This window comes from Budorcas taxicolor, chromosome 4 (genome assembly GCF_023091745.1).
Source record: "Budorcas taxicolor isolate Tak-1 chromosome 4, Takin1.1, whole genome shotgun sequence".
Classification (NCBI taxonomy): domain Eukaryota; kingdom Metazoa; phylum Chordata; class Mammalia; order Artiodactyla; family Bovidae; genus Budorcas; species Budorcas taxicolor.
This window is the reverse complement of record NC_068913.1, coordinates 90,962,305-90,977,722: the sequence shown is the minus strand read 5'-3', so window position 1 is coordinate 90,977,722 and position 15,418 is coordinate 90,962,305. Positions and strand designations below refer to the sequence as shown.

Below are 15,418 nucleotides of genomic sequence, written 5' to 3'. Positions count from 1 at the left end.
GAATTTGTCCATTTCTTCCATGTTGTCCATTTTATTGGCATACAACTGCTGATAGTAGTCTCTTATGATCCTTTGTATTTCTGTGTTGTCTGTTGTGATCTCTCCATTTTCATTTCTAATTTTATTGATTTGATTTTTCTCTCTTTGCTTCTTGATGAGTCTGGCTAATGGTTTGTCAATTTTATTTATCCTTTCAAAGAACCAGCTTTTGGCTTTGTTGATTTTTGCTATGGTCTCTTTTGTTTCTTTTGCATTTATTTCTGCCCTAATTTTTAAGATTTCTTTCCTTCTACTAACTCTGGGGTTCTCCAATTCTTCCTTTTCTAGTTGCTTTAGTTGTAGAGTTAGGTTATTTATTTGACTTTTTTCTTGTTTCTTGAGGTATGCCTGTATTGCTATGAACTTTCCTCTTAGCACTGCTTTTATAGTGTCCCACAGGTTTTGGGTTGTTGTGTTTTCATTTTCATTAGTTTCTATGCATATTTTGATTTCTTTTTTGATTTCTTCTATGATTTGTTGGTTATTCAGAAGTGTGTTGTTCAACCTCCATATGTTGGAATTTTTAGTATTTTTTCTCCTGTAATTGAGATCTAATCTTAATGCATTATGGTCAGAAAAGATGCTTGGAATGATTTCGATTTTTTTGAATTTATCAAGTTTAGATTTATGGCCCAGGATGTGATCTATCCTGGAGAAGGTTCCATGAGCACTTGAGAAAAAGGTGAAATTCATTGTTTTGGGGTGAAATGTCCTATAGATATCAATTAGGTCTAATTGATCTAATGTATCATTTAAAGTTTGCGTTTCTTTGTTAATTTTCTGTTTAGTTGATCTGTCCATAGGTGTGAGTGGGGTATTAAAGTCTCCCACTATTATTGTGTTATTGTTGATTTCCCCTTTCATACTTGTTAGCATTTGTCTTACATATTGCGGTGCTCCTATGTTGGGTGCATATATATTTATAATTGTTATATCTTCTTCTTGGATTGATCCTTTGATCATTATGTAGTGGCCTTCTTTGTCTCTTTTCACAGCCTTTGTTTTAAAGTCTATTTTATCGGATATGAGTATTGCCACTCCTGCTTTCTTTTGGTCTCTATTTGCGTGGTATATCTTTTTCCAGCCCTTCACTTTCAGTCTGTATGTGTCCCTTGTTTTGAAGTGGGTCTCTTGTAAGCAGCATATAGAGGGGTCTTGTTTTTGTATCCATTCAGCCAGTCTTTGCCTTTTGGTTGGGGCGTTCAACCCATTTACGTTTAAGGTAATTATTGATAAGTATGATCCCGTTATCATTTACTTTATTGTTTTGGGTTCGGGTTTATACACCCTTTTCGTGTTTCCTGTCTAGAGAATATCCTTTAGAATTTGTTGGAGAGCTGGTTTGGTGGTGCTGAATTCTCTCAGCTTTTGCTTCTCTGTAAAGCTTTTGATTTCTCCTTCGTATTTGAATGAGATCCTTGCTGGGTACAGTAATCTGGGATGTAGGTTATTGTCTTTCATCACTTTAAGTATGTCTTGCCATTCCCTCCTGGCCTGAAGAGTTTCTATTGAAAGATCAGCTGTTATCCTTATGGGAATCCCCTTGTGTGTTATTTGTTGTTTTTCCCTTGCTGCTTTTAATATTTGTTCTTTGTGTTTGATCTTTGTTAATTTGATTAATATGTGTCTTGGGGTGTTTCGCCTTGGGTTTATCCTATTTGGAACTCTCTGTGTTTCTTGGACTTGGGTGATTATTTCCTTCCCCATTTTAGGGAAGTTTTCAACTATTATCTCCTCAAGGATTTTCTCATGGTCTTTCTTTCTGTCTTCTTCTTCTGGGACTCCTATAATTCGAATGTTGGAGCGTTTCATATTGTCCTGGAGGTCTCTGAGATTGTCCTCGTTTCTTTTAATTCGTTTTTCTTGTTTCCTCTCTGATTCATTTATTTCTACCATTCTATCTTCTATTTCACTAATCCTATCTTCTGCCTCCGTTATTCTACTATTTGTTGCCTCCAGAGTGTTTCTGATCTCATTTATTGCGTTATTCATTATATTTTGACTCTTTTTTATTTCATCTAGGTCCTTGTTAAACCTTTCTTGCATCTTCTCAATCCTTGTCTCTAGACTATTTATCTGTGATTCTATTTTGATTTCAAGATTTTGGAGCATTTTCACTATCAATATTCGGAATTCCTTCTCAGGTAGATTCCCTACTTCTTCCTCTTTTGTTTGGTTTGGTGGGCAACTCTCCTGTTCCTTTACCTGCTGAGTATTCCTCTGTCTCTTCATCTTGGTTATATTGCTGGGTTTGGGGTGGCCTTTTTGTATTCTGGTAGTTTGTGGAGTTTTCTTTATTATGGAGCTTCCTCACTGTGGGTGGGGTTCTATCAGTGGCTTGTCAAGGTTTCCTGGTTAGGGAGGCTTGTGTTGGAGTTCTGGTGGGTGGAGCTGGGTTTCTTCTCTCTGGAGTGCAGTGGAGTGACCAGTAATGGGTTATGAGACATCAAGGGTTTTGGAATAATTTTGAGCTGCCTGTATATTGAAGCTCAGGGGAGTGTTCCTGTGTTGCTGGAGAATTTGAGTGGTATGTCTTGTTTTGGAACTTGTTGGCCCTTGGGTGGAGCTTGGTTTCAGTGTAGGTATGAAGGCATTTGATGAGCTCCTATTGCTTAATGTTCCCTGAATTCAAGAGTTCTCTAATGTTTTCAGGCTTTGGACATAAGCCTCCTGCTTCTGGTTTTCAGTTTTATTTTTACAGTAGCCTCTAGACTTCTCCAACTATACAGCACCGATGATAAAACATCTAGGTTAAAGATGAAAAGTTTCTCCACATTGAGGGACACTCAGAGAGGTTCACTGAGTTACAAGGAGAAGAGAAGATGGAGGGGGTAGTTAGAGGTAACTGGAATTAGATGTGGTGAGATCAAAAGAGGAGAGAGCAAGCTAGCCAGTAGTCACTTCCTTATGTGTGTTCTATAGTCTGGACCGCTCAGAGGTATTTACGGAGTTATACGGGGAAGAGGAGAGGGAGGAGGTAGACAGAGGTGACCAGGGGGATAAGAGAGAGGAATGAGAAGGAGAGAGACAAATCCTGCCTGTAACCAGTTCCTTAGGTGTTCTCCACTGGCTGGAACACACAGAGATTCACAGAGTTGGATAGAGAAGAGATGGGGGAGAAAAGAGGCAGAGGCCACCTGGTGGAGAAAAAGGAGAGTCCAAAGGAGGAGAGAGTGGTCAAGCCAGTAATCTCGCTCTCAGGTAAATTTGGGTAGTGAAGTTTGGGTTTTTAGATGTACAAAATTGACAACAGAAACCTAAGAGCAAAGATTAAAAATCTAGAGTAGAGGTTGGATTTTAAAAAATACAATATTAAAGAAAAGAAGCAGAAGGAAAAAGGAAGAAAGAAAAAAAACACACAAGAATTATTTAAAAAACAAACAAACAAAAAAACAAAACAAACCAAAAAAAAACAAAAAACCACCAACAACCATCCAAAGGCTATATATGGTGTTTGCCTTAAAAAAAAAAAAAAAAAGTCTTTTTTTTTTTTTTTAAAATATTAATAGTAGGTTATAGAAATAAAAATTAGAGGATAAATAGAAGACTTAACAATTAAAAAAATAGTTAGAAAAAAAAGAAGAAAAAAAAGGAAAAAAAAAAAAAAACGGAATGATTTTAAAATTATTAAAAATATATCTGGCCGTTCTCTGATGTTTTGGGCCGTGTGGGATCACTTCCAAGGTGGTTCCCTCTGTTTAACTTCTTCTGTTTGCTGGTTTTTTAGGCTCACTAGTTCAGTCGCGCTGTGGGGAGGGGGGATGCTGCAAACAAATAGCACTGTCGTGTGCACAGTGTCTCAGCCCCGCCTGACTTGTCCCTTCTTGCGGCGTACAAACCGCTCCGGCTCTACGATGCTCCGCCGGGAACCGTCTGGGGCCGGCCCTAGGCTGCGTGCACTTCCCCGGTCCAAGCCGCTCAGGCCGCCCTCAGAGGCACAGATTCGGCTGGGACTGCGTTTTGTGCCCTTCCCAGGTCCGAGTAGCTCAGGAGTTTGGCGAGCGCGATCGCCGCGGCGTGTCACCTTTTCTGCCGCTGCTGCTCAGCTTTCTGGGTGGACCGCTGGCGTCCCCCGTGAGGCAGATTGTGAGTGTCCAGCACCCCCAGAAGTCTTAGCAAAGAGGCCTGCTTGCAGTTAGGTAAGTAAAGTCTCTCCAGGTCTGCAATTGCCCCTTTCCAGTCCTTACGGCTCTGGCTGCCTGTCCCCGGCGGGGGATGGTCTGCAGCCGGCTTTTTCCGTTCCGTCCTTTGTTCTGTGCTCGGTCCTGGCGGTGTCTTATGTTCGAGCTTTTCGCGTGGTAGCTAATCCCACAGTCTGGTTTGCTAGCGCAAGTTAGATCGTTCTGGTTGCGCGTGGGGCGTTCCTGCCCGATTCTTACAAAGCACTGCAGCCCGCGCCTCCCGCGCGTCCCTGCCCTGCCCCCACTTCCCAATGGCGGATGCAGGCGTCTGTGCCGCTTTTCCGCTGGGGGAGTTACTGTTGGGCTTGTAATCTCTTGGTCTTAATTATTTCTTTATTTTTCCTTCCTGTTATGTTGCCCTCTGTGTTTCCAAGATTCGCCACTGACTCGGCAGGGAGAGTGTTTCCTGGTGTTTGGAAACCTCTCTTCTTAAAATTCCCTTCCCGGGACGGGCTTCCCTTCCCGGGACGGAGCTCCCTCCCCACCTCCTTTGTCTCCTTTTTCGTCTTTTATATTTTTTCCTACCTGTTTTTGAAGACAATGGTCTGCTTTTCTGGATGCCTGATGACCTCTGCCAGCCTACCGAAGTTGTTTTGTGGAGTTTGCTCGGAGTTGAAATGTTCTTTTGAGGAATTTGTGAGGGAGAAAGTGGTCTTCCCGTCCTATTCCTCCGCCATCTTTTCGCAAGCCCTCTACCTGTTCTTAAACCTTTACTTTCTTTTGGACAGAGTTTGTCAACTTTGTTTCTAGTTAACGGTAACTTCAGGGTATAGGCTTTAAATTCTGAATACTACCATAATGGTATAATTTAAATTTGTTATTTAGGGAAACAATAACCAATAAGAGGATTGATGTACTTTTTTAAAAATATCAATTAACTCTGATATTAGTATTTCTCAAAATTGTTATAAATAGGTCAAGTTCAAATATTTGATTCATCCGTGCACCTGTAAATAAGGCAGAAGTAAATGAAAGCCTCTGAACTTAGGAAAATGACTCTGCTTTTCAATATACTATCTAGGTTGGTCATAACTTTCCTTCCAAGGAGTAAGCGTCTTTTAATTTCATGGCTGCAATCACCATCTGCAGTGATTTTGGACTCCCCAAAAATAAAGTCTGACACTGTTTCCACTCTTACCCCATTTATTTCCCATGAAGTGATGGGACCAGATGCCATGATCTTTGTTTTCTGAATGTTGAGCTTTAAGCCATCTTTTTTACTCTCCTCTTTCACTTTCATCAAGAGGCTTTTTAGTTCCTCTTTACTTTCTGCCATAAAGGTGGTGTCATCTGCATATCTGAGGTTATTGATATTTCTCCCAGCAATCTTGATTCCAGCTTGTGCTTCTTCCAGTCCAGCGTTTCTCATGATGTACTCAGCCTATAAGTTAAATGAGCAGGGTGACAGTATACAGCCTTGACGTACTCCATTTCCTATTTGGAACCAGTCTGTTGTTCCATGTCCAGTTCTAACTGTTGCTTTCTGACCTGCATACAGATTTCTCAAGAAAGAGGCAGGTCAGGTGATCTGGTATTCCCATCTGTTTCAGGATTTTCCACAGTTTATTGTGATCCACACAGTCAAAGGCTTTGACATAGTCAATAAAGCAGAAATAGATGTTTTTCTGGCACTCTCTTGCTTTTTCAATGATCCATCGGATGTTGGCAATTTGATTTCTGGTTCCTCTGCCTTTTCTAAAACCAGCTTGAACATCTGGAAGTTCATGGTTCATGTACTGCTGAAGCCTGGCTTGGAGAATTTTGAGCATTACTTTACTCACTTACCTGGAGGTATTTACCCAGAAACATCACATCTCATTCAAGATGACTCAAGTCCCTCCTTGTTCGGGGATCAGGAGATCTATCTCATGTCTGTTTTGGAGTACAGCCCCTGCCAACCTGTGTTTGCTCTTTAGAACTGTCCTGAGAAATCTTATCCCCAGAAACTTAATTTTGGTGTATTCATTGAAATGACACTCATCTATAGTCCTGAATAGGTATCTAAGATCTCCCAGGGGCTCACAGGTATACTGAGTGTTCTCTTCTGTTTTTTCCCATGGCTTGACTCATGAGTGAATCCAGGAGTCGTGTCTGAGTACCTTGACTCCTGTGAGGGTAGAAAGTATTACAGGGTAGGGGCCCTTCCATGTGGGCTGGAGTTAAGCCTTTGGGACCCATCTTTGCAGACTTTAATCAGGACTTAAGTCCCTGGAGCATATAATGGTAGCTGTTTAAAATCTTTTGGGCCCTAGTTGACACCCCACAGGTGTATATCTTGTTGGAAGTTCACAATGGCCGTGGTATAAGACTGGAAGGTCTGAGCCTCTGAATCTTGGACGAGGTCACAGACATAAACAAAAGGTCTCCCATATAGCCTCTCATAAGGACTAAGACCAACCTGTTCCTTAGGGGCAGTACAGATGTGGAGGAGAGCTATTGGCAAAGCCTTCTTCCATCCCAGGGAGGTCTCCTGGGTTATTGTTTTATTGCTGATTTTAAGAAATGGTTTACCTAACACCTGTAAATCACTTCCCCTTTTATTTCCAAACTTATATACAGTTATTTCATATATTTTCTTCTTTTATTACCATTTTAATGTCTTTATATCATTTGTATTCAAATCTGCGTTTATTTAGGCCTTAGTAAAATCTTTGTAGCAGTATAAGAAAAACAAATATATGCCATAAGTTTTGAAGTGATTCTAGTTAAGGTTAAAAACTGGAACTAAAATCTCTTAAACTGCTTTTTTTTTAAAAGTTGTATATAGATTGCAACATTAATAATTAAAGCTGTTTATAAGAAAAGCTAGTTTATACAGTTTATACAGTAACCTTTATAGGCTGTGCATCTCTTTTTAGACACAAAGAAATAATGCAGATCAATTTACTAACTTACAAATTGATCATAACATGATTCTAAAATCTAAATAAATACTTAATAATATTGATATGTTCACTGTCTTTCTTTAGGCTCCAGCCACACATTATGTATATACACCCCTGAATCAACTTAAAGGTGGCATGATTGTGAATGTCTATGGTGTTGTGAAGTTCTTTAAACCTCCGTACTTAAGCAGAGGAACTGGTAGGTATTGGGTGAAGATTTTAATGGACTGGATCTGCTTTATTGGTTTCAACACAGCCCCTTCGGTACTCTTAAGTCTTGCAGGCTCAATTCTGATTTGTCATTGTCAAACAATACTTATGCAGATTTTTTGGCCAGTTTTATTTATAAAATAAGTGTTGTCTTTAAGTTCTAAAGTATAAAGAAATTAAAAGGATGCTAAACAGTAACGTGACAGCATATGAAAGTATATACAAAAGAATAGAATACAATAGAAAAGGTAAATATATAGCCAATTACAGAATACTGTAATACTGTAATGATGATTTGTAAATCATTTTAATTCTGGTATAGAAGTTAAATAACAAATATATATAAAAGAACCACCCATGTTAGTGGGTACATAGTATAAAAGGGTAACGATGTAATGTTGTAACATCAGTGACATAGAGTATGTGTAGGGAAGAGTAAACGTGTAGCATTTTTGTGTGTGATAGTTTATTTTTTATTAGCTTGAGACAGTTTTAACTGTAAAATGTCTTATATAAGTTTTGTGTTAACCAAAAAGAAAATATCTATGGATGATACTCAAAAGAAAATGGGAAAGGAATCAGACCTTATGTAATGACAAAAAAAAAAAAATCAATGAAATACAAAGGAAGATCAGAAGAGGAAACAGGGATCAAAAGAGCTACAAGTCAGAAAAGAATTAGCAAAATGGCAAGAATAAGTTCTTTAAATGTAAAAGGGTTAAACACCCTATTCAAAAGACTTGGGTTGTTTTTAGAGCTAATTGAAAAGATATAACCTATTCTCAGCAATGGCCACAGGACTGGAAAAGGTCAGTTTTCATTCCAGTCCCAAAGAAAGGCAATCCCAAAGAGTGCCCAAACTACCGCACAGTTGCATTCATCTCACACGCTAGTAAAGTAATGCTCAAAATTCTCCAAGCCAGGCTTCAGCAATATGTGAACCATGAACTTCCAGATGTTCAAGCTGGTTTTAGAAAAGGCAGAGGAACCAGAGATCAAATTGCCAACATCCCCTGGATCATGGAGAAAGCAAGAGAGTTCCAGAAAAACATCTATCTCTGCTTTATTGACTATGCCAAAGCCTTTGACTGTATGGATCACAATAAACTGTGGAAAATTCTGAAAGAAATGGGAATACCAGACCACCTGACCTGCCTCTTGAGAAACCTGTATGCAGGTCAGGAAGCAACAGTTAAAACTGGACATGGAACAACAGACTGGTTCCAAATAGGAAAAGGAGTACGTCAAGGCTGTATATTGTCACCCTGCTTATTTAACTGATATGCAGAGTACATCATGAGAAACGCTGGGCTGGAAGAAGCACAAGCTGGAATCAAGATTGCCTGGAGAAATATCAATAACCTCAGATATGCAGATGACACCACCCTTATAGCAGAAAGTGAAGACGAAGTAAAGAGCCTCTTGATGAAAGTGAAAGAGGAGAATGGAAAAGATGGCGTAAAGCTCAAGATTCAGAAAATGAAGATCATGGCATCTGGTCCCATCACTTCATAGCAAATAGATGGGGAAACAGTATAAGCAGTGGCTGACTTTATTTTTCTGGGCTCCAAAATCACTGCAGATGGTGACTGCAGCCATGGAATTAAAAGACGCTTACTCCTTGGAAGGAAAGTTATGACCAACCTAGAAAGCATATTAAAAAGCAGAAACGTTTCTTTGTCCACAAAGGTCCATCTAGTCAAGGCTATGGTTTTTCCAGTAGTCATGTATGGATGTGAGAGTTGGACTATACAGAAAACTAAGTGCCAAAGAATTGATGCTTTTGAACTGTGGTGTTGGAGAAGACTCTTGAGAATCCCTTGAACTGCAAGGTGATCCAACCAGTCCATCCTAAAGGAGATCAGTCCTGGGTGTTCATTGGAAGGACTGATCTTAAAGCTGAAACTCCAATAATTTGGCCACCTGATGTGAAGAGCTGACTCATTTGAAAAGACTGTGATGCTGGGAAAGATTGAGGGCAGGAGGAGAAGGGGATGACAGAGGATGAGATGGTTGGATGGCATCACTGACTCAATGGACATGGGTTTGAGTGGACTCCAGAAGTTGGTGATGGACAGGGAGGCCTGGCGTGCTACGGTTCATGGGGTTGCAAAGAATCAGACATGACTGAACAACTGAACTGAACTGAACCTATTCTATATAAAAGTGCAAACTTTTAAACAGACTAACGTAAAATTATGTGTTCACAAAGCCTGAATTTCAGTTTTCTGAGAGTTAGTGTATTTAACAGACATTGCACTTTCATCTTGGTTTAATTCAGTTCAGCATTAAATTTCACATTTATTACTCTGTTGAGTCTAATTTTAAACAACAGTTTGTAAAACTCATCATTGTTTTGTGTATTATTAATAAAAGCTATACTTTACTGTCAGTTTTAAGATGTAGCCATATTTTAAGATGTAAAAATATGAAACGGGTGGTGGTAATGAACATTTTCTTTATCTGCTGTGTGTCTGCCAACTGCTGTGGCTCAAGCTGAGAACACTAAGATGTTCCTAGTGAGTTAATATTCTTTAATATTAAATTTATTAAATTGTTGTTCAGTCACTAAGTTGTATCTGAATCTTTTGTGACTCCATGGACTGTAGCCTGCCAGCTTCATGGGATTTCCTAGGCGAGAATACTGGAGTGGGTTTCCATTTCCTTCTTCAGGGGACCTTCCTGACCCAAGTATCGAACCCATGTCTCCTACATTGTAGACAGATTCTTTACTGAGCCACCTGGTAAGCCCTAATTAGATTACATATGTAAATTTTATTATGAAATGGCCTCTAAGTTTACTCCTTGCTTTGTTGGATAGGGGAAAATTTTATTTTCATGGGGTCCGAATATTTTGTTAATGTATAGGTATAACTTAGTTTATGTGAAAACGATTATGTGAAGCCTATTAAATCTAGAGATAAGAAGTTTGAAATAGAAGGTAGGTAAGTTTGAAGAGCCCAAGGGACGTTTTATTGAAAACCCTGATTTCTGTTGTTTTAGGAGGAGGGGAAAAAATTAAACCCTAAGGTTGAAGCAGAGAAATTTTTGTTTGAATTTCTCAAATATTTTCATTCAACTTTACCTTTTTGCAAAGTCTACATTCCATACCCCATCATACCATTCAAAATACACATGCATACTTTCACTTTAGTAGTTTCTTCTCATTCAGTTTCCCCCCCTGAATTTTACATTGCTCATTCTGAGAATTCTGTTACTGTGATCCTCTTCCAATGGTGAGTGTTACCCGCTGGCTTTCATTGGCCTGCCAAATTAAGGAAGAAGTGGCATATTGGTAATAATGTTCCTCTAACTTGGTAGAAGATATAATTTTAAAACTTTTTTGCACTTGGTGTGTTGCAAATGCTTTTCATTAAAAGTTTATAGTAAATTAATCAGCAAGTATATTATGTTAAAAAATAACTTGAAATTAGAAAATAAAAAGATAGCTGTTTTTAAAACAGCTGTGATGACTCAACACTAATTTTATATAGCATAATCATTTTCTTCTGACAGTGTTATTAATTCATGTGTATATAATGAAAGCACTAGGAAACTATATAATAACATGTTTATTCTATGCATCTTATATGTTTCTCAGATATCCAGTCCCTACATTTCTCTGTTTCTTCTGAGATACTAATTTAAAATGAATGTCATCAATTTTTTCTGAATATATTCATTGAAACTCTAAAATATGTCTGAAGATGTAGGGAGATATCTTTACAAGCAAGATAATATCAAGATAGTAGCATTTGTAAACTATCTCTCTTTTCATTTTAGTTATACTTACATTTTTATTTCTGTTTGATAGAGTTCATCCTTCAACATGCTGCAGGAGAGTCAGACAGAAAGCTCTGATTTTTGTGTTTAGGAAAGGATCAACTTCATTGGTATTACCACTGAGAAGTACTAGAATAAATGTACAGGAATAACCCACAGCTGTGCCTGTTTTGTATGATATAAAGCAACCTTATTTCACAAATACATGGCCACAACCTAAATATTACATCTTAATGTACAAAATAGTTATGTGGAGGACAGTTACCTTTATGCAACTCAAACTTAGGTAGGTGGAAAAAAACTCTCTAACATATCATCAGCTAGAATTTTTCATTAAAATTCATTTTATAAATGTTCAGTTCAGTGCAGTAGAGGCAATTTGGTGCAATTTTGCATCCTTACTACTTGGCTGGAAGTTTTCTTGAAGACTTTCCTCCTCTGTGATAATGATTACACCTGACCTGTAGCACATTGCCATCTTGTGCAAATAAACCATTGCACATGCTTTATTTCCTAAGCTTTGTATTGAGTCTCAGGGCAGTTGCAGCTTTTATTCTTCCAGAGGTCTCATCAATCGTGTGTTAAAAGGACTACAGATACTCAGTCTCTTACTCATTTGTGGCAAGATGTCATAAAAACCAAGAATATCTCAGGGATAATGAGAACACCATGTATTGAAAGATCATTGTATCATCAAAATTTATTTTGATAATCACTCATTGGGGTACTTAATATGGCCTCTTTCATGTAGGAAGACAAGGTTATTGTCACCTTCTTGGGATTTTGAGATTTATAGCAGTTACCTCCTGTGAAAGCCTTACAGTTACTTTCACTTTACAGAGCTGGATATAGAGAGCTAGGTATGCAGTGTTTCGTCTTATACAGATAACATTGGGCATATTTTCTTATATAACACATATAAAGGAATTTATTTTTAACTCTGTCTTAGATTTTAAGAAATAGCTTAATACTTACTTTAAACTTGAGACACCTTTACTCTGTTCTTATTGTCTGTTCTTACTAAGTAAAGTGCATAGAGGCAGGCCATTAATCATTTCCATCCAGACCTGTTAACAGTGTATAGTGATGCTTGCTTGGTTAATATAATCCCTGCTCATAGAGCAAATGGGATGAGTAGGGGCAACTCTTGTTTGTGCTTATTCTTCCTAATATCTGAGTCCAGAGGAAGGGAGAGAATAGTCAGAGTATTCGTATCATCTGTTTTTATTGTTCACCTCTCCTTTTTCCATTCTCTCTCCACCTCTGAGGCCCTAGAGGTCTCAGCCTTTTTGTGCCATGTAGTATGGCCCATCACCTGTGGCTTGCAAGCTTTCCTCAGGAATGCTTTACGTTGTGAAATTATTTTCATACCTCACCTTCCATCAAAAATTCTCAATATCAGAAAAAAACAGCTTGGTTAAACTGACCAGTTTTGGATGTTACTGTGATTCTAGAAGTGGACTTCTTCTATTCAATTTCTTAGAAAAAGGACACCTGTTGCAGCTCCTTCCTGAGCAGTATAATCAAATTACTAACTTGTGTCTACAACATTGGATTTCTGAGAGCACCTATCTATTTTACTTACATTTAGTTTTTAGGTTAGAGTGCTAGGATATAGAGCCCCAGGACTTTATCTTTTCCTGTTTTGTTAACTGTTCTAGCTAACTCTGGATTACTAGTTTTGGTTTTGTAAAAATGCTATTTTCACTTATGAAAATGTCTTAACCATTTATGCATTAATTCATGTGGCATAATTGTTTGAATATTTTTGTTTTGCATGAGTAATATTGGTTGCCTATTAATGATGATGTAGCTAGTATCTTTTAATTTCACAAAGTATAATAATAAATTCCCACATTTTCTACATTTAAATGATTGAAAAAGCATTTATTAAATACTGAATGATTAATGACTCTTGGTACTCCATATAATCCAGGAGCTTTTCTGATTCATCAAAGATTAAAACATCTGGTGTTACATAAATTGTGTGTAATATTTAATTATATTTTTATTTTTTTACAATTGATAATGCATCTTTAGACGTTTTGACTGTTCTGTAGTCTTCAACCTTTATGAAAGTATGATGACAGCTATGTAGAACTTGTTCTAGAAAAATACATATGCATGTGTAAAGACTTTAACATACAATATCAAAGATTCATTCCCTGCTTCCTTTGAGCTTCACATTGGAAACTCCTGATCTGTGATACATTTAGACTCACTTATCTGAATATTCAGTTAATATCAAAGCTACAGCATATGTATTGGTTTAATGTATGGCATTTAAAACAAAATAAATATATAGGGTTTTTTTTTTTCAGTTCACTCATTTGCATTTATTCAACAAACATTGACAACTTTCTATGTGCCAGGTGTTGTATTAGACATGAGACATTCAAAGATTTATGTAATTGTTCTCCACCCTCAAGAAATTAAAATTACAGTTTAGACAGATAATCATTACAATACAATAATTATAATTATTCATGATTTCACTTTGGTTTTAGTCTTTCCCCAATTTGTAAAATTCTAGTTGTCCATTTTATTGTTAAAAATGAACAGAATCATCATTGTGAAGCATACTAAACTTTTTGAATGTGTATTTTAAAGCTGAATGGTGGATTTACCTTATATATGAGATGAAGGTTGTGGGCAGGTATGGAGTTTTCCATTTCTCTCGAGCTAAAGCATTATGTCTAGTTGAGTGAGTTGAGACTTCTCAATTGCTTGGCTGTCTTACTTTCATGACGGGAGGGCAGCCAGAGCACGGCTATTCATCACTTATCTCTTTAAGGATTTAGAAAGGAGAGCTAAGCCTCTCTTCACTGTTTTCAGGCTATTCTGTCCATGCCAGTAGGAAATATTTAGGTTTCCACTTGGAGAGTGACAGTGAAGAAAGATCTTTCTTATTCTGTCACTGAACCTTTGTATGGATTGCTTTGTTATATTCAAGATGACTTCTTTGAGGTTTGTGGCATCCCCTCTTTCCTGTCCATATCCTAGGAATATGTCTCTCAGAACCTTTTCCTCTAAAAAATTATTAGCCCACTCACTATGTTTCATGAGTTTATAGTTTTAATTATTTCAGTGAAAAATATGTGTTTTCTCATTCTTTCAAGAAACGTGTGGTACATTCTTTTATTCATTCAATTAGAAAATGTCTTTGCTAGCCTGTGTAGCATTATACTATAGTTAGTTGTTTTCTAAAGATGGAAAGTAATACATCGTTGTCCATAGATAAAATAACTCTCAGAGAGTTTATAAGTGAGAGAGATCCAAAGGTAATCAGCTAGTTAATACGAGGCACAGTTGTATTATGCTGTGACTAAAGGAATAAACAAGGTGCTTTTAGAGTGGGAATGCAGAGATTAATGCTAATGGAGAAAAGTTTCTAGGGGATGTAGCCCGTTGAGCTGAACTTTAAAGGATATTGGATTTTGATAGAAGAGGTAACATTCCAGACTTTGAAAATAGCAACAACAGTTGTCAGCTTTATAATAAAAATGTGTACTAGGGCTGAAGCAGTCAACTTAAATATAATTTGAAGCAATAGAATGTCAGCAGTATATTGATGCATACTTTTATGCTCTTGTAGCAGGCTTTTTTAGGGATCATTATTAAGGACCTATGATACACTGTGTGATACACTGCTTGTTTATATTCTTGAATAAAATTTTAAAAAAATTTGTATTTATGGTTTTCATATGTGGTCAAACTGGCTTGTTCAGATTATATTGGTTATATATACAGTCAACATCTTTATATGCTAAAACTGTCATGTATCAATCATTGACAGTTGGTCTTTGCAAGGTTATTCAGAATTATTACAAATATATTTTAAGTGGACTTCCCTATAGCTCAGATGGTGAAGAATCTGCCTGCAGTGCAACAGACCCAGGTTTGATCCTTGGGTCAGAAAGATCCCCTGGAGAAGGAAATGGCAACCCACTCCATATTCTTGCCTGGAGAATCCCATGGACAGAGGAGTCTGGTGGGCTACAGTCCATGGGGTCACAAAGAATCGGACACAACTAAGTGATTAACACACACTCATATTTTAAGTGGCTATCAATGCAATACTTCATTATATTATTTCACAGGCCTAATAGATTCTATTAATATTGGGCTCACAAAAATTACTTGTAAGTTACAAAAAACTTTGATTTCTATCTGCATTTTTAAGATTTTCGTCTACTTCAGTATATTACTTTCCCTCCCTACTTCACATACATCAATTAAGAAAATAAAAATATATTCTCTTCCATATTTTTCAGTTTGGTTGTCCTTTTTCAGTGATTTCTAGCAGCTTCTTACTCTTTT

At 37.4% G+C, this 15,418-nt stretch overlaps 1 protein-coding gene across 1 annotated transcript in view; it reads left to right on the top strand.

The window, feature by feature from the left end:
* Positions 1-15,418, top strand: part of POT1 (protection of telomeres 1) — a 102,193-nt gene that overhangs the window by 28,874 nt on the left and 57,901 nt on the right. Inside the window, exon 7 of the mRNA XM_052639003.1 lies at positions 7,190-7,304. Within this exon, the coding sequence (XP_052494963.1) occupies positions 7,190-7,304 (115 nt within the window). The remainder of the gene's footprint in view (positions 1-7,189; positions 7,305-15,418) is intronic.